The sequence below is a fragment of the Falco naumanni genome, chromosome 3 (genome assembly GCF_017639655.2).
Source record: "Falco naumanni isolate bFalNau1 chromosome 3, bFalNau1.pat, whole genome shotgun sequence".
In the NCBI taxonomy this organism is placed as follows: Eukaryota; Metazoa; Chordata; class Aves; order Falconiformes; family Falconidae; genus Falco; species Falco naumanni.
The window spans coordinates 75,397,035-75,414,975 of NC_054056.1; the positions used below are offsets into that span (position 1 = coordinate 75,397,035).

At 36.9% G+C, this 17,941-nt stretch overlaps 1 protein-coding gene across 2 annotated transcripts in view; it reads right to left on the minus strand.

The window, feature by feature from the left end:
* Nucleotides 1–17,941, minus strand: part of NSMAF (neutral sphingomyelinase activation associated factor) — a 39,794-nt gene continuing 21,853 nt past the window's right edge. Inside the window, exons 13-31 of one of the 2 annotated variants that reach the window (XM_040585352.1) lie at nucleotides 17,226–17,402; nucleotides 16,226–16,305; nucleotides 14,725–14,815; nucleotides 14,563–14,626; nucleotides 14,394–14,445; nucleotides 13,275–13,395; nucleotides 12,838–12,969; nucleotides 11,007–11,049; nucleotides 10,376–10,539; nucleotides 9,247–9,355; nucleotides 7,816–7,874; nucleotides 7,033–7,100; nucleotides 5,316–5,383; nucleotides 4,957–5,080; nucleotides 4,147–4,230; nucleotides 2,973–3,123; nucleotides 2,468–2,570; nucleotides 1,340–1,449; nucleotides 1–353 (exon numbers count right to left, since the gene is read on the minus strand). In XM_040585352.1, the coding sequence (XP_040441286.1) occupies nucleotides 259–353; nucleotides 1,340–1,449; nucleotides 2,468–2,570; nucleotides 2,973–3,123; nucleotides 4,147–4,230; nucleotides 4,957–5,080; nucleotides 5,316–5,383; nucleotides 7,033–7,100; nucleotides 7,816–7,874; nucleotides 9,247–9,355; nucleotides 10,376–10,539; nucleotides 11,007–11,049; nucleotides 12,838–12,969; nucleotides 13,275–13,395; nucleotides 14,394–14,445; nucleotides 14,563–14,626; nucleotides 14,725–14,815; nucleotides 16,226–16,305; nucleotides 17,226–17,402 (1,895 nt within the window). In that variant the 3' untranslated portion in view covers nucleotides 1–258. Of the gene's footprint in view, nucleotides 354–1,339; nucleotides 1,450–2,467; nucleotides 2,571–2,972; nucleotides 3,124–4,146; nucleotides 4,231–4,956; nucleotides 5,081–5,315; nucleotides 5,384–7,032; nucleotides 7,101–7,815; nucleotides 7,875–9,246; nucleotides 9,356–10,375; nucleotides 10,540–11,006; nucleotides 11,050–12,837; nucleotides 12,970–13,274; nucleotides 13,396–14,393; nucleotides 14,446–14,562; nucleotides 14,627–14,724; nucleotides 14,816–16,225; nucleotides 16,306–17,225; nucleotides 17,403–17,941 lie in introns of those variants that run through there. The other variant, XR_005826622.1, reaches the window with a different exon arrangement.

The window sequence follows — 17,941 nt, forward strand, 5'->3', positions numbered from 1 at the left end:
TTACAAAAAATAGGTCTTTAATTTCATCTCAGATACCATTTTAGACAAGCATTTTCAGTACAATAGTCGATGAAAAACAAATGCATACACTATGGAAGTTAAGAGCTCTCAGTGAAGTTACCATGACATAGAAAGTCATAGCCGAACAAAGCTTCCTATCTGGTTGAACTTCAGCAGCCATCATTGCACAGAGTTAAGTTCCTTTAAAAGATTTGGTTTAAAATAAGAGTTCATTTAAATGTCTGGAGGGAAAGGCACTTAGTATTGCAGTTTCCAGAACATGATTTGTTTGTCTTCCCCTCCTGTAATAACACTGTTGCACTGTTCATTCATCCACATGGACATTACAGCACCTGAGGAAAAAAAACCACCAAAACCAAACAAAAAAGTAAATCCAAATGCAAATAAAAGTGGTAGTTGAGAGGATGGAACAGATCTTTTTAAGAGCGTTTAGGATTGTATGATCGTTAGTTTGGATTACATCAACACCACATATACTAAGAACAGTTTTAGTAGGCTTCTAGCTGGCTGCTTTTATTCACACTAACAATCTCACCCTACATTGCCTCGGCTGCCCTGGGGTACTTGAGGGACAATGTCAATTGCTGTGTAGAATGCAGAACGGCACACTGGCAAAAGGATTCATAGGGATAAGGGGAGGAGGTTTCTTCAGAAAGTGAGATTTTCACGCCGCCATTTGGACTTCTCGTATTAGAAGTGTATTCACATCTTCCAGCATATGCTTAGAAGCTCACTTCTAAAGCTTCCCCTAGGTACAGAACGATCTCTACACACATCAAGTTCCAGAGTACAAGCTCATAGTAGGGAAGTTTGAAATAACCATTCAGGAAGGCAGCCATAAAACCGAAGCTGAATAAAACTTGAGGGGTTTTTTTCCTTCACGCATCCTGATTGCTAATGTACTGGAGACTGTACGGATACCTTTAAGAAGGCTATAAATCCCCATCCAAAACAATTTATCTAGTGAACTTCACTTAATTTGTTGTTAGACTCACAGTCTGGATAGCTAACAAAGTATACGATGCAGCCTGTACTACACTTTATTAGGGTTATGAGGTAGAAAAACGTTGACTTCTGTGATGTTGTGTGAATTAGGAAAATGCCAAGTCATTTACCCTTGGTCAGTCTTGTAAACGCAATATTCCTTCATTGTTAGGTTCATGTGGACCTACTTTTAGTTCTGGTGTTCCAGATAACACTATCATCATGAAGAACTGCCCACAGACTGAGCAGATGACTCTCAAACTTTTCAGTACTAGCAGGGCTGGAAAACAGGAATCTTCCATCCAATTTGAGAATAGGAATAGCTCAGGCATACCTGTATGTCCTTTGATTCTTTCAGTAACTTTTCCTCCAAGAAGGTCCCAAATCAATAATTCACCGGATTGACCTCCCGATAAGATGGTATTTCCATCCCATTTGAAGCACCTGCAAATAAGTCTGTAATTAGTTCACTTCAAGCTTTTGTATAATGGAGTCCAACACTTCCAAACTGACTAGGCCAAAAAGAACTGAAAATGGAGGTACAAAACTGAAAGAAATTCTACCCTTTAACAGTCTTTCCAGAAAGGTTATTGCCAAATTATTTTAGAGGGTTGTGTCCCAGACTTGCTTCTCTGTCTGCCCTAGACCCAGCCAGACCTTCCCCTGGCAGAAGGATGAAACTAATTCCTGTAACAGAAGAGGACCCAGTCAGCTGTACGCGTGTATAGTACCCGAGCACTCACATGAACTACCACTTTTACTTCTGTCACTTCGTGTTCCTGAAACTGTCATCTAAAGTGCAAAGATGAGTTTCAGGGAAATAACTGAGCAAAACAAATAATATATGCATCTATCTATCTATCTATATTTACATATAGGCACACACAAGAAACGAACAAGGATACTCCATGTATGGCTGCTATATTTTTACTCCAGTAACTAAGTTAGCATTCTGTCGTTTGTCAAGTAAACAGATAAAGAACTGCATTTTGGTTTGGAAAAAAAAAAAAAAAGAAAAAAAAAGACTAATTATGATAGCCAATCTTCTTAAAATTGTCAAAACAAAAAGGAAGCATTGGAACTAAAAAAAAACAACCAACCAAGATTATTAACAGAGACGATTCAAGAAGAATCCTTGTTAGAAATTTCAGTGGCTCAACTGCTGGAACTGCTAGTTAGCTACAGTTCCCATAGTCTTTTACGGATGTTACAGTTGCTGTTGGAAAAAACCCCATGAGGCGAGTTACTTAGATACTTGTTTGTTTTTGTCCCAGCTTGGAAAGCTTGACCATAATGCACACAACATGCTAGAACATCAGCCTTTGCACTTTAAAAAGTGATTCAATAAAACAGAGTTGCCAGTATTACTGCCCCTTCCATTCTGCTGTCACCAGCCAACTATCACCTCCACAGTCAACTAGCGGGCCACACAGCTTCATAACCTGAATGGTGTCAGAATTACCTCTGTGGCTCATCAGTAGTTACAGAAGATATAAGCATTCCAGTTTGTACATCTATTACTTTAAAACAATTGTCCTCTCCTGCGCTAAGTAGATGTCTGCTGTCTGCACAAGAGAAAAAAGCAAACAAAAGAAACAATAACAACAAAAAAGTGCATGTTTAGACATTCAGTTATAGTTACCAAAGCAATCTGGGATACAGCGTGTTGGATGTGACATTGCCTGACCTACTTATTTATAGATAATTTACTGTAAATTAAGTCTCTAAGCAAGCAATGATAAACAAAACCGGTTAAGAGTCTAGACCACTGGTCTACAGTCTAGTATGGCCTTGTGTACAATTAATAATTTTTTTATAAAGGAGATGTGTGCCAATCCAAAACATCTCACCATCCCCCTTGAAGTAGTAATTCCAATTAAAAAAGAAAGGTATATTACATGACACCAGGAATAAGATTCCCTTTGAAACTCCCAAGGATGCATATTAAAAACTGAAATCCAACGTACCAGGACTAAAAGCAGCATCAAACACAGTCCCAGAATGACATGGCAACTGGTGCAACACTGTTGCTGTAGTAACATCCCAAACACTAATGGTACCCTCTTTGGTTCCAGATGCTAGTATAGTGTTTGCAGCATTAAGGTTGATTGTATTTACCTAGAAGTTAAACATCCCATGATTTTCCTATTCTTTCATGTCAGCCATCTTGAGACAGGTTTTAAACATACACAAAAGAAAGGCATTATCTATGAGATGATATTTTATTTACAAAAAGCTTTTCCATTTAATTCTGCAACATCCTTAATTAAGTACAATTATTAAAAATCCTGCCCGTAAAAAGTAAGAGATAGCTCCCTTTGATGATATTTGAAAATGCTTTTTATTTGCAGAATCAGAAATGCAAATTGACATTTCCGACTACTCTGAATACCCATACTCTCCATCTAAATACAAGAATTTACCCTTAAGAGTAAAATTCTTTACTTTTAAGTCTTCCTAGCTGTCAGCTGTTTCCAATTCTCTTGGGCAGAGTTCCTAAATGTTATCAGAACTGGTTTAGTAGTTGCTTATGTTGTGACCTGTTAAAACTATTATGAAGGTTTAAAACACAGTAATTCTAAATATCCTACTAGAGTGATATTAGAAGCTTAACAAGTGTGCAGTTACATATTTATGATTCACTGCACACAATATATAGTTATAGTGAAATTCACTGATATGTTTTATAGCATGGTAAACAACTCAGAGGAATTCTTTTCCATTTCCTTGCCATTGGCAAACATTAAGAAGTTGTTGTAGTAATAAAAATACTTGAAAAACATTAGTCTTATTTCAAAAGCAAAGCAGCAAACACCACCCCCCGCAGTCTTTCCTGTCCCAGCTGGAACTTTGTACGTACAAGCCAAGCAGGCAAATTAGGCACCTCTGTTTACGCTGTTGCTTCAGTCCCCAGGACAAGGCCTTTTGAGCAGGGGAGCAGGGGACACTGGCGCAGCACGCATCAGACAAAAACCCCCAAAACGAAAAAAAACCACCCCTACACACACACTTCCCAAAACAACACCCCCACTTTAGCCCCCTAACCTAATCCTTGTGCTTTAGCACTACAGCTTGACTTTGATTTTAATAAGTAATTCATTTTCATATTCTGACATACTCTATCTCTACCCACATACTTACACTAACATCGTGCTCTAGCTCTGCAAGCAGTTCAAAGTGGTGTTTCTTATTGCTCAAGGTCTCTCCGGGAACACAGTGCCACACCTACAACACAGATATTTAGGTTTGCTCAAGGAAGCATTAATATAACCTTGGATGAGTTTCCTCAGTACTGAATTCTCACGTTTCCAGGAGGGCTGCTTGTGTTAACTGTGGGCCTTGCCTACATGGCAGAATACAGCAACAACAAATGGCACCCGAACTCATTTACCCTAAACAGAACCACATATGCTGATTCCAGATAGCTTACAGAAGCCTACCCAAGTACAGGTATATCACTGCACTGAATATATAATTACCAAAAAGCTGTACAAGGAAGGCTTTGGGAAATTCTTTCCTGTCCCTTATTTCCAAATTATCTTTCTACCTAACTGTAGGCATGCTTTTTTGATTAGCAAGTTCCTGGTCCACCTAGCCGAAGAACATCAGCTACAAAACTATTAACCATTTTAGAAGCCTATTCCACTCAGCAAACAGAATCACCGGTCAAGGTCTCAGAACATTCCAGTTCCTCCAACAAATACAGACTGCCTCCAAAACTCCCATGTTCAGTTACAATGAATTAAATTTCTTTCAAGATAACACTTCTGCTTTGAAACAACTGAGATAAAGTTAAATGAAGAAAATATTCTACAAACAAACTTACTATGATACTAGCTAAGTTATTATTCTAGTACAACAGGTACGGTACATCCACTCCAAAGCATTTGGCTGGCTGACCATTACAAAGTACTAAATAGTTTTTGAAGTATAACAACCCCACATACAAACCTTCACAGTGGAATCCCAAGATGCAGAATATAAGCGCCCATCACGCCAACAGATCTTACTGACTGCATCATCATGTCCCATTAAGATGTCCTGCTGTCTTCCAAATGCAATTGAATAAAAATAGCTAATAGGAAAAGGTTAAAAAAGCATTACGTCTTCAGAAAAAAACCCCCTTTTTTCCAAATAGATGAAAGTAGCTTTGCTTTTACAGTTTCTAGCAGAAATCTACTGAAACAAAAAGTAGAAACATAGACATGGCATTTTAACAATGAATTGCTGTATCATTATCTGAACCTGTAAACATAATGACCAAGGCACTTGATGTAATTCAGTAAAGTCAACAGGAAGTAAATACATACATATGATTGTCCCATGAAGAACTTATGACAGTGGTATCTCCTGGTAAAATTAGACAAGATGACAAAGCCTGCAAGAAAAAATAAATAAAAATAATGTAGTGTTCGATTTCTTACCCCAATTCAAACAGATGTACATTAACATGCTTCTGGAGAACAAGCAGCATTTTTATTCACACAACATAAATGTGTTTTATGAACACTAACTATGAAACACATTATGGGTTGGACACTGTACAGCAAAAATACTTAATCCCTCATAAATATAAAGGTAGCACTGAAGTTCAAAAACACATACAGAACTGACAGATCTCTGTTCTTTAAATGCTGGTATTTCAAAGTTTGCATACATGGTATGCAATTTCTCATTCTGGAGAAATTGTGTCAGCTCTTCATCTTGTAAGCTACTGCCAATTTTACATGCAAACAGCTAATAGAAACTAAAAATGAAGGTTTCCTTTGATGTTTGTTCTCCATGACAGCTACTTACCATCTCAACTCTTCCAAACAAATGTAACCAATTCCTACTATTCTCAACAAGAAATATTCTTTACAGACAGCAGCTCAGCTACATTACCATCATGGGAAGCAGCAAAAAAAAAAAAAACAAACCCAAAATAATAAAAAAAAAACAGTCCATTGCCTCTACTAGTATCATTACTTGTCACGTTTTAAGACTGTTCTAAAAAACAGTAAGCTGCTGGACTGTAAAAAGGTTACTGCCTCTTGCATTGCTGCAACAGATCAGCACTAAAACTACAGAGAGAAGAGGTGTTTTTTTTAAAAAAAAGTCCTCCTCAAACAAAAATAACCTTTGGCCTAGGAGTCAGCAAAAAGCTTCCTTTTTACAGTGCCAAGAAACAACATTCCTAACTTTGCTTGGCTAAAGCATTAGAAATTACTGTATCCCAACTCACCTGCTAGCATGTGCCATGGCAGGCCATGGGGTCTTGACCTTGCAACTTAATTGGGTACCTGTTAGAGCATGCTATGGCCTCTGTCTGGGTGACACGTTTGCCTTTTTTGTTCCCTCTAGAGATGAGGGTACAGAGATGGCTGATACATCTTAGTATCTTGCCTCAATAAAGGATTCCAAACACGACAATTGGGACTGAATCTCTATGACCTAGGTCAGGCCACAGTGTTCAAGCACAAAAAAATTAAATACAGAATCTCTTTTTAATTGCTGTTTTAGAAGCAAGGGAAAAATGTTGTTAGAGGTTGCCATGACCATGGCTCATTGAGAAAGGGCGGCTCAAATTCACCCAGCATAGATTCCACCCCGTGCTTGATTTTCCTCTGCCAGCTGACTCGCAGCCTTCAAACACTTGGGAGCAGTAAGGCAATGCTGGATGTGAGCACATGGGTGGAATTTAAGCTTTGTGATTCTGGTCCCAGTGGCAGTTCAAGGTTGTTCAGGAAGACTCCACTGCACATGCCAGACTTTCTTTGTCTTCTGCAAGCCCTTCCTTGGAGAGCAGGGCAACTCAGAACAGAGCTAGCACAGAAGTGAAGTGCAACCATTTAATGCTTCCTTGCCATGTCTGCAGAATGTGCTTTGTCTCCTTGGAGGCCTGAGTGACTATCAGTTCACTCCACTAAATTATTCACACACAATACAGTTGAGTAGGCAGCGGAAGAAAAGAGGCATTGATGCATTTCTCCGAGTAGCTTTCAGAAGATACCCAATGATCTTGTTTCTATTTTGACAGCAACTTACCATGTTTGAAAAGGACACACTTCTCTGGATTTTTTTTGACTCTTTAGAAAACATCTTCAAAGTTGAATCTGTCAATAACGTACAAAATTGAAGACAAAATGACTGGTTTATATTACAGAAGCTAGTAATTTTGCTCCTGTTTGAATATTCAAGTATCTTACTATGAAAAGCAGGTATAGCTTTCTCATAGTCTTTGAGAAACTCTTTATAAAGCTTTTGATTTGAGCCTGGAACTAGCCTGTTTTGTACCAGTTACAGACAGACTGCCCCATGCCTATCGAACTCTAAAAGAACTCTGGTGTCTAAAGGGAGAAATTACCACCTTCCCAAGCCGAGATAGAGATAACATTGAAACCCTTGAGTCAAAGTGATCTGAAACTTAACAGATTTATATACTTCAGCTATTTAATTACAGGAAATAGATATTTAACTTAATTTCTATAATAGGTGACTTGCAAAGGTGACAATCCAAAAGCCAAAGAGAAGTAGCTTTCACATATGAATACTGAAATCCTCTCAAACAGTAAGAAAGAATTGAACGTGAAGCAAAGACAAAATTCCTGCATTTGGCACAAGATAGGGCCACTTTCATGACTGTAAAAAAATCAGATCTCAGTGATTCCAGAAATATCCCATTTAATGTTGTCTTCATTTTGCTCTCAGTGAAGATATTAATGGGATTCAATCTTAACTACATTTCAGAGTTTCATGCTGTTTTGTTCACAAAAAGTAATCTGCATTTATGCTACAGGTTCTAGTAAATACCTCTGAAGTAATACTTACCCTGGGATGTAGTGAAAACAGAAGACCCATTGCAAGTGACTGCTATTCCAGTAATTGCCCTGTTTAATACAAACAAGTTTATAGGTGATTTCATAGGTTTTGAAACTTAACCATCATACTGTAAACTGACTGCAGGTAAAATCTGTTATTTGATCTAAGAGCTAAAACACTGAAGGAGATTAAAAGCACCACAGTGGTATCTTATATACCTAGAAACAGTAATATACCTTGATATAATATGTGAAACGCCAGTACAGGTTTCCCATATTGTTCTGCAAGAACTTCATCCTCATCAGAAAGGACATTGCCATGTGAGAGGATAAATATTTCCTAGTCCACCTTTCCAATTTGGGATTAGGCAAAAAAAAAAAAAAAAAAAAGAAGCCAGAAAGCCAGCCAGGAACCTGCCTACAAGCAGATACCGAATACCTCAAATGTCAGGAAATCAGAACTTGCATGTCTTTTCTCCTCAAATTTGACACTGGCAAAGTCACTATAGTCTAGAAATTCAGACATATAGCTTATGTCAGGGAGTTGGTTAGGAAGGACAAAGCACTCTGCACAGCTAAAATCCTGTTATACAGACCTGTTTATTATTTTTCTCAGCAGTCCTCAGGAAAATAAAAAATAAAAAAAAATCAGAAGCTGAAATTCAAGTCTGCTTTCAGGATCAAGATTTCCCTAACCCTAACAATCTGGTAACAGAGGCACTTTCTCACTACAAATATAATCTTGTTTTCTGGACAACAGAATGCTTCTTTTCTAGATTGGGTTACAGTCACCAAGAAAGTAGTTGCACTCAGGGTAGTAAGAAATCCTCCTACTAGTCCAGCCACTAGGACAAAGGATGGCACCAAAGCAAAATCTGTTCTTTAAAATATAGCTGATGTTGTTCATTGTTAGGTACTTTCAAAGTTCACCTGAAGTGCCCCTGCTGACCTATGGCTTCCTAGGAATCCATCAGAACAATAGTTTTGTACCTGGATTAACAGAAAACCTATAGCTGGAGACTTGGCAAACTGCTCATACAGCGGCAGCTAAAGGTGTACAGTAGCTGAACTTAAGTGGGTTAACCTTTCAAATTAAATGAGATTAAGTAGTTAAGTCTTTCTGGGGTTATAAATAAATAAATGGAAGTCTTTGTGTAGCTGCTGCTACCACAGTTTTAGAGATGGGTAATCAATATCTGCTTCAGTTACTAAAATGATAATGAACTTAGCTCTAGATCTGTATAAGAAACAAACAAACAAGCAAACAAAAGATAATCAAGCTGACAAATACTCATCTTGTGTAATCAAATCAATGAGCTGTCTCACAAAGAAAAGTATTTACCTTAAACCCTAAGCCATCATTCAGATGGATATGCAGATACCCCTACCCCACAATTAAATTGAGCAATTTTGACTGTGAAAAGAAAAGAATAGTACCTACTCTTTGTGAATTTTATATTGCTCATCTAATTTTAGTTTGGCAATATTATTCCAAGCAAGGGTTATACTTTCTTCTGTCAAATCTTCAAATGATTCCTCATTTGGAGAAACTGCAATAAAATGCCACACAATAAAGTTTCATCACAAATAGAAAATAGATTTCAAACAATGAGGTAGCTGAAGTTGCAAACATAAATATGAAAGTACAGAAATCATGCAGAGCTCCAGAAATAAGAATTTTTGGCTAATGCAGGAAGTGACAATATCACAAATTGTTTTTCTAAATTTCTTCCTGGATGCATAATCTTACACAGTCAAAAATATTATTTTTCTCCCAAAACTGGAGCTTTTAAACTGGAGACTTTACAGAATACATTTCCAAAATGGAAAAAACCCAAAAACCAAACAACAAACCAAAAATGTTTCTGCAAAGATGTTCTGGTATTCCATTGAGATGTCAAGAGCTTTCCAAATGGAAAAGTACCGGGGAAGTCACCTACTGTTACAATACAGCACATGCTTTTATTATTCTATTGCATTCTGTTAGGAATGTCACAACTTCTTCACACTGCACTGTTGCGCAAGGAAGTTATTCAGTCAACATTGTCCCTACAGTATGTAGGGAAAACAAATTAATTTCTATACAAATTTTCATTCAAGTCTTGGAAAAGAAAACAAATTTGGACATTTAATTTAAATTCTATGGGATTATTTACAACAAGCCAATGGATCACTCCAAAGACATGCCTGTTCAAAAACTGAACAAGTCTTCAGATCATTTAGAATGCCTGGGGATACAGTCATTGAAAGTGTTATCATATTAGCTTGGTTTTGAAGCGTCATGAAAGGTCAAGGATGACAGTCCTCCCACAGCTTCAAAAGCAGAGGTTGAACAGTCCCAGAGAAGACCATTCAAACAGAAGACAGACCATCGGACAACACCTGTATTTTCAAAATTGAAACTGGTCTTGCCCATTTTTCTTTAATAGTTAGTTAACGGATCTATTTTGAGTTGGCTTACAGGAGAAGTGGCCAAGGGAGCTGTATAATGAGATGCTGTGGGAGAAAGATGTAGTACTTCTCAAAATTACAAATCTGCTACATTGTCAGTTTATTTATTAAACATTTACCTGGAGACTCAGTTATGGAAACACTGTGACTAGATGTTCGAGACAAGCTTTTCAACTTCAGTATTATCCTTCGAGGATGAGGAATTGTAAACAACTGTTTTGGCGTCTGTCCAAACTCCAAGATTTGTGTCAGCAGAGCTACTTTTTCATTGGGGTCCATAATACTTTACAAAAACAAGATATTTAATTAAGCCAAGTAGGCAAGTATTTTTTTTTTCTTGTCCTCTCCCCTGAAAGCATGGGCCTGCAGATGCAGTTACTACTGCACTATAGGCCATCACAAATTCTTACAGAACTGATTTACCACAGATGTGATGGACAGTCATATGACAGCTTCCTTCTTTTGTTTATGTACGATGACAATATGCTCATAAATTAAAAAAATAAAGCAATTTCAGAAAAGCCGGACTGACAAAGTGTTCACATAACAATCACTCAATGCATGCTGAAACTGAGAAACCTGATGCTGGTTCTCTGTGTATTTGGGAGTATAAAATGGAAGAGCTACACCATTCACATACAGAGCACTTCTACAACCAGCAAAGAACCTGGAGGGATACCGAGAAATTTAGCTAACTGCTTTAACAAAAAAAAAAAAAAAAAAAAAAAAAAGTGGATTCCTGTTAATTACCTGTTTAAATCCACTCCTCCTTCATAAGTTAATGGGTGAAACACTAGAAAATAAAGAGTTTATTTGTACAATGTAGATATACAAGGCTTATTTTCTTTGTTTTTATAGTAGTTATGCAAGATGAAGTTGTGATTCTTACTCAACTTGGTTATACCTAAGCAACCAAGCTATTTCAGCAAACTATAGAGTTTGAGATCTTGTGTTTTAATCCTGGGTTTCTTACCTGAAAAAAAGTTAGGATTTCTAAGAAACTCAGAGAAAGTTTCAGAAGAAATCAATCCTTTCATAAATGAAGACTTATTTAAGCTTCATTAAATAACTCCCCACACATATACACAATAAAGGAAAAAAAAAGCACAGTTGCATAAATGGATCTCTGGTTATCTTCTCAACAGGTAACAAAATGTGGTAAAGAACGATCATAAAGGTCCGCCTATTCACCTGTTAATTTGCTATGAGGATAGCAGTTATACAGTGAATTACTTTGGGGTCTCTGCATAAGAACATGTACTTTATCTTTTGACACAGGTTCATTCATAAACATAAATTCTGTCTCTCTTTTCTAAAGTATCTGCAACTTGTTACGCTAATAACAATCCATGCTGCAGCAGAAACAGCACGTTGTGCATAAAACGTGCTCTTATTTGAGAGATAAAAATATAGGTGCTGTAATTTAAATGCTGATTTACCATATTCAAAGCCTCTGCCACATTATAATTGACACTTACGGTCACTGTACGGTTGGATGCCAACCCCTGCAAACCTAAAATACAGCCAATCATGATTTAAGGACATGTGGGTAAGCATATTAAAAAAAAACCCAACAACAAAAACCCCACCACAAAACAAATCCCATTATCTTACCCTGGAAGTAGTAAGCATGGGCTACTAAAATGAAGAGTCGCTTATTCCTTCCCTCCCCACTGTTGTAGGCAGGTTTTCTTTTTAAAGTTATTCTAGTTTGCACTTAACAGGGTATCTCAATATTATCTGTTACTTGCAATCCTTCAAAAGCATCAGGGGTTCTGGAATAAACACCCTAAAAACCTAAACTGCTAATGTTCCTTTGCCAAGAAGACATTTCCTTACCGGGTAGCAAAATACAGCAGTTTGATATTTAGCTGTAAGTTAATAATTGGTATTACTGTTAGATTTAGATAAATTAAACACATCATCATAGCAATTACATAACAACAGCCCCTTTTGTGAGCATTTACAATGGCTACATACATGCTCTGAATAAGCTTGCAAATAGTGAAACTTTCCACATGTACAGTAAAATGTATATACGCTACTGCAGTAGTATATATGTGCATAAGGACAAACCTAGTCACTTGCACATTTCTTCCTTCATTCTTGCTCCTGAACAGTTATAGCCCATTAGCCCCTTCTTTCCCTTGCCACTTCTCTCAGGTGGAGTTTGGAAAATTGTATGGATATTCTCACACTGCAATCACGGTGTAGGGAAGTTAAATACATGTTCATGTGGAGATCCTACAGATTCCTATTTTTAATCAGCAGACACTAATTCCATACTACATTGCCACACAATGCTGTGCGAGAAAGTAACAGCAACGCTATAGAATCTTCTTGCCTACTATTTTAAGTACATCTTCAAAGATGCAAATTATGATGAAGGCAATAGACTTTACTAGATAAGACATCGATTCCAGTAACAAAGAACTGCATTTCCTTTAAGGACCAAGCATTCAAAGCAGTTTTGAATGCTCAAAACAAGTCAGACATACAGATATGCTGTTATTTAAAATTCCTGTCTAATTAAAGCATCCCTTTGTTTTATTTTTGCAATTTCTATAAAGTGTGTAATTACCATTGTGAGCTGCAACTGCTTCACTGCCTTTCTGCTTGCAGCCAAATATTAGGTCAATCCATTCATGAAGATGTTCTGATACATACTGACTTTCTAAAGCTTCTTGACTCTTCCGCAGAAAGTCATCAGGACCTGGCAAGAGAAAGGTTAATTGAAGGAGAAGATACCCCATTCAGTATTGGTTTCCATCTCTGTTCATCTTCCTTCTTGAAAAAGAAACCAAACAAAAAGCAAAGCCCAAACAACCTCAACAGCCCACACCAAACCTCGAGTTTGCTACAAAAGTTAAATGCGACTATTAATTATCTCAATGGTTTAAAGCAAAAAATCCTTCCTAAGAAAACAGAACGGGCATTTTTGAGAGAATCACCACCATATCCCAGGAATCTAGATAATCTTGAATTAATTCATAATACAAGAAGTTTGACTATCATTACCTGATGCCCAAGGGGGAAGCTCTACATCTTCAACTATCTTTCCACCTTGCCTTTTTCCCAAGTCCAACTTCAAACTGTTTACTAGAAAACTAGAATCATTTTCATAAAATTCTGGAATCAACTGGAAGAAGAAAAAAAAAGGAAATTTGAGATTAGCTTAGCTTTGATCATTTATGTCAAATACAGTCAGTAAAAACTAAAAGTTGTCAAAGTTTGTATGTCAAGTCCTAAAGCTGGGTAGTAATTTTCCAGGCTTTCTTCTTTGTCAATAAAGAAGTACTGGAAACTTCCTCCCATTATATCCTTCCAACTACTTTTAGGCTTTTTGAGTACCCACAAGGCAATTCTTTGAGATAAATTCAGAGTGGCATAAATATTTTTAACACGTAATGTGTGGCATACAAATCCATAACATCTAAGAGTATCTTCAGAACTGTCATTGCATAGCTACCTTCTTATTTTTAAGATATCAGGTAAGAGTCAAGACAAAAGTCTAGACTAAAACAAGAATGATAGCAGAAGTTTCAGAGGTTAAGCCAATTATTTAAGAACCACCATAGCTAACCATTAACTATAGATATTTTTTTTAAAGTATCACTATTTTAGACTCCTTTATCAAAGAAGCATTAACACCCACTATCTGACAGTTAATCATTCTCAACATATTCTACAAGTTATGGTTTCTCTAAGGCTCAAAAAACTAAGATAAAACTACAGTTTAACCTCACCAGATGTACTGTTGTAACACAGCCAAATCCTTACAAGATTCCAGCAGACAATGCATAAAATTGCATCTTTTCAGCCCTAATCCACTCTGGTAATTCCCACTTATTCCAATAACATTCACAATAACACTTCTATTAAATTAAAAGCAGACACAGACAAGCAATCATGGAATTACAGAGAAAGAAGAAGTTAAAAACATTAAAGGATTCATAAATTGCAGTCAACAGCCCCAACAACCCCCCCACACAACTACAAACCACAAACAAACCCTCTAAAAAATCCAACCAAACACACCCCAGCCCCACTTCAAAACTCTCAAATCAACAGGAGACATCTATGAACAGAAAGCTTAGCACGGATACCAAGGACTTCAATCATTTTCCATCCAATTACCTCTTTGAAATCTGTTGCGCCATCCAAACAGTTCTTCCATGTTTCTGCAAGACTAGATAACATGTATCAGTCACACATTTGTTAAAAAGCTATTTTTTAAGGCTTTGCAGTCCCTTGATGCATATCTGAAAACAAAACCAATTCAGTTATAGACAAAATGTAAACAAACCTGTTGAACATTCTGTCAGCATGATCAAACTTTCCATTCTGCAGACACAGCATGTATTCTGGGGCTAAGGAGAAATAAAAAAAAAAAAACATCAGCTTGCTCCAAACTTTGTCCACTTTCGAGGTAACGGTCTGCTCAGAGAGCATGTAAAAGCTGTCTTACCAACTCTAACAAGGTAAAACAAAACATAACCCGGAGATGAATAATGGCTCCCATACATGAACTTGGGCTCTGGCATTTCCTGATAACGTGTCTGCAACATATGAAGAAGAAAGAGAGGTCTGTTTAAAATCAGCACTCCTGCTTTCCCTCAATATTAAACACATATACACTTTTTATTTTTTTAAGACACAGACTAGGACCACCCTTATTTTTTTTTTTGTAACAATAAAACAAAGCTCTAATAACCATAATCAGTAAATCAAGAAAGTAAAAAGTTGTTTTAAGTTATATTAGAGATACAGATATATGATATACATATATATATACACACACAAATTACATATATCATCCAGAATTACCAGGGTTTTTTCCTCTCTCACATTCACATGTAACTGCAGCGACTCAGCTTCAAAGGAGTCCAAACAAATACTTCCTTTTTGTCTTTCATGTGAAGTTTAATAAGTATGGAAGAACATACTGACTTAATTCAACCTGGAAGACTCTCTCCTGTTTGAAGCACCTAGGTGTTATCCCTAAAACCTATCATAATCTAAATAAAGTTACTTCTACTGTAGGCATGAGACAGCTAACAATTTAAGGACACAGTCAGATCTTAGAAAGAAACTGCGTACTGTTATTGAAAACATAACATTTATCGTGTTCCTACCTTCAACAACCTTAGGAAGCTTTACAATTTTGAAATTTTTAATCTTTTTTGACAATATAATGCAGTTAGTCCGGCAATATTTTTTTGCTATGCTTCATTAAGAACTAATGAATGTTCTAAACCAATATGGTTATGTTCTGTAAATTATTTCAGAATAATTAACTTACCATAGAAGACAATGCTTTTATACAAAGAATTAAAAGCTAAGAAAGGGAGGATCTTCTAAGCTTGTAATTATGTGTTTGCTTACGTAAAGGAAGTCTGCCTACTTTGAGAAATAGAAAAAGTTTGTGCACTATTATCTGCATGTGCAAATGTTAGATTGGTGCTCTGATCTCTATGGATCCAGGTTTCCTCCCTTTGAAGTACTCTCCCTCAAATTCAGCATTTTTCTTAAATGGAAGTACTTAAGTTTTCTATCACTTTGTCTTGTATAATTGATACATGTATTTTACATTATGCATTTAAATCCATTGGTCTTGAAGTTTTATATTTCCGTGTATGTTTATAGCATCCCAGTACCTGCCATACAAACGCACTTACAATAGTTGAATGGATTTGGGGATTTTATTTTAAAAGTGAGGTAAAACATTTTAAAGCATATACATATGAAATGGCAGAAAGAGCAAGGAAACAGGTTCAAATGCTTTTAAATCAGTACCAATGAAATCAAGCTGAAAGGAAATGTGGTATGTTTACAGGTAAGTTTGCTTCTGATAAGGTTTATAGTTTGGTATCTACGTAATTCCCAAAACCTGCTTGACAAAGCTCCTTTTACTGCCAATATGTACAAGGCCCACAATGCACAGCACGTACAAGCCAAGATATACATACCAATAGCCTATCCAGCCTTTCCTTATTCAGGGCACCAATTGGTTTGCTAAGGTCACGGAACGTTTCAGGCTTGGTCAGATCTAAAAAGATATAGTTAGACTCTAGGCATTCTACTAGACGGGAATGTACTCTGATCAATACTTGAAACCAGAAGACACCCCACCCCACCCCAAACAGCAATAAAACAAACAAAAAACAATGCAGAACCCCTCCAGTAACTTCTGCTCCCTAACTGCAAAAGAATAAAGTCTTACTGTAAATGGCTACTCATCATCTTCCTTCCAAGCAGATGTAATCTCATAGCTCTTGCTTCATTCAGAACTAGTACATGTACATGACATCACCTACTTAGCACAGGTCCTGCTACCTGAGGCACAAAATCAGCTGGTATTGTCTTCCTCCTACTCATTAACTATTCTGTCAGGCTACAGTTAAATACCACCAAACAATTGGATCGAGGTGTTTGAGTGGGTGCTGATGAAAACAGAAATAGATTCCCCTACTCTCCTCCTTGTAGAGGGACACAATCCTCAAGAGGACAAGCTTCCAACACAAACTGCACTAAGACCCTTAATCAAGTAACCAATTTTGGCACAGGCCATTAGTCTCTTCCTTTCAACTTGCTATGCTAAGAACTATAAAAGAACAAGTGGATCCTACACATTTCAATTAATCCAACTTGTTCCATAAAAACCAATTTTACCGGTTCCTTTGCATTTATTAGGCACAGTCTTTGAACACTCAGTACTGCCAATTTTCAAAGCGACCAAGCAGATGCTTGGTGCATACTCTGGATGTGAAGAGTGAAGTTTTTAACAGAAAAAGGTGAGGTATTTTATCCACTAAACTTCAGAGGAGGGGTAAGTGCACAATAAAACTTCCAAGATCACTAATGCCAGTCCACTCTGATGTAATGTTAACTTTATGCAGTGTAAAAGCTGCCCTGAGACACTGCAGGTTGGACATGATGCACTAACATGCCTTTTTTGTATACACATACCTAATACTGAACTAGAGTAGTCTGCTATGATCCAGGGAAATACAGGATACTGGGAGAGATCGTTGCAGCTTCTATCAGCCAGATTGTTTAGATGAAGAAGATACTGGTAATTTGATATATGTCCTCGCTGCCATTGCAACATGTAACTTTCAGCTGTATGCTCTGTAATATGATTTTCTAAAATAAAAGAAAACATTAAGAGTTTTGTGGTTTGCACTTCCATCCCCAAATTATACTGTGATTAACATGCAAGGTACTGTAACATTAAGGGCACAGTTGTTTAAAAGAACAAGCCAAAATTAAGTGGTAACTTCATGCTTCAATAGCTACCATATTGTATACGTTTTTTTAAGGATCTGTTCAAACAGGCCTGAATGGCATTCAACAACAACAACCATGCAGAAGGAGTGCTGAAAACATGGAAACAATGGATGGGAAAGAATTTCAACTTTTACGGAGGTATAGAAAAGTATTTGCAGACCATGAACAGCCCTCTTGGCAATCAGGCAATCTTTAGGGTTTCAAATTTCTAGAAGTAGTTCTGCTGGAGTCAAGAAAAAAAAAATTAAATATATTTTCCTACTGGACAACTAAGGATGCCCACTAACAATGACTTGTGGAAAGAAGTTATGTTCGTATGTGAACAGGATTCAGTTTCAGAACCACCAAAACAAAGAGACTTGGGGAAGATAAAACTTGACCACCACTCAAGAAAG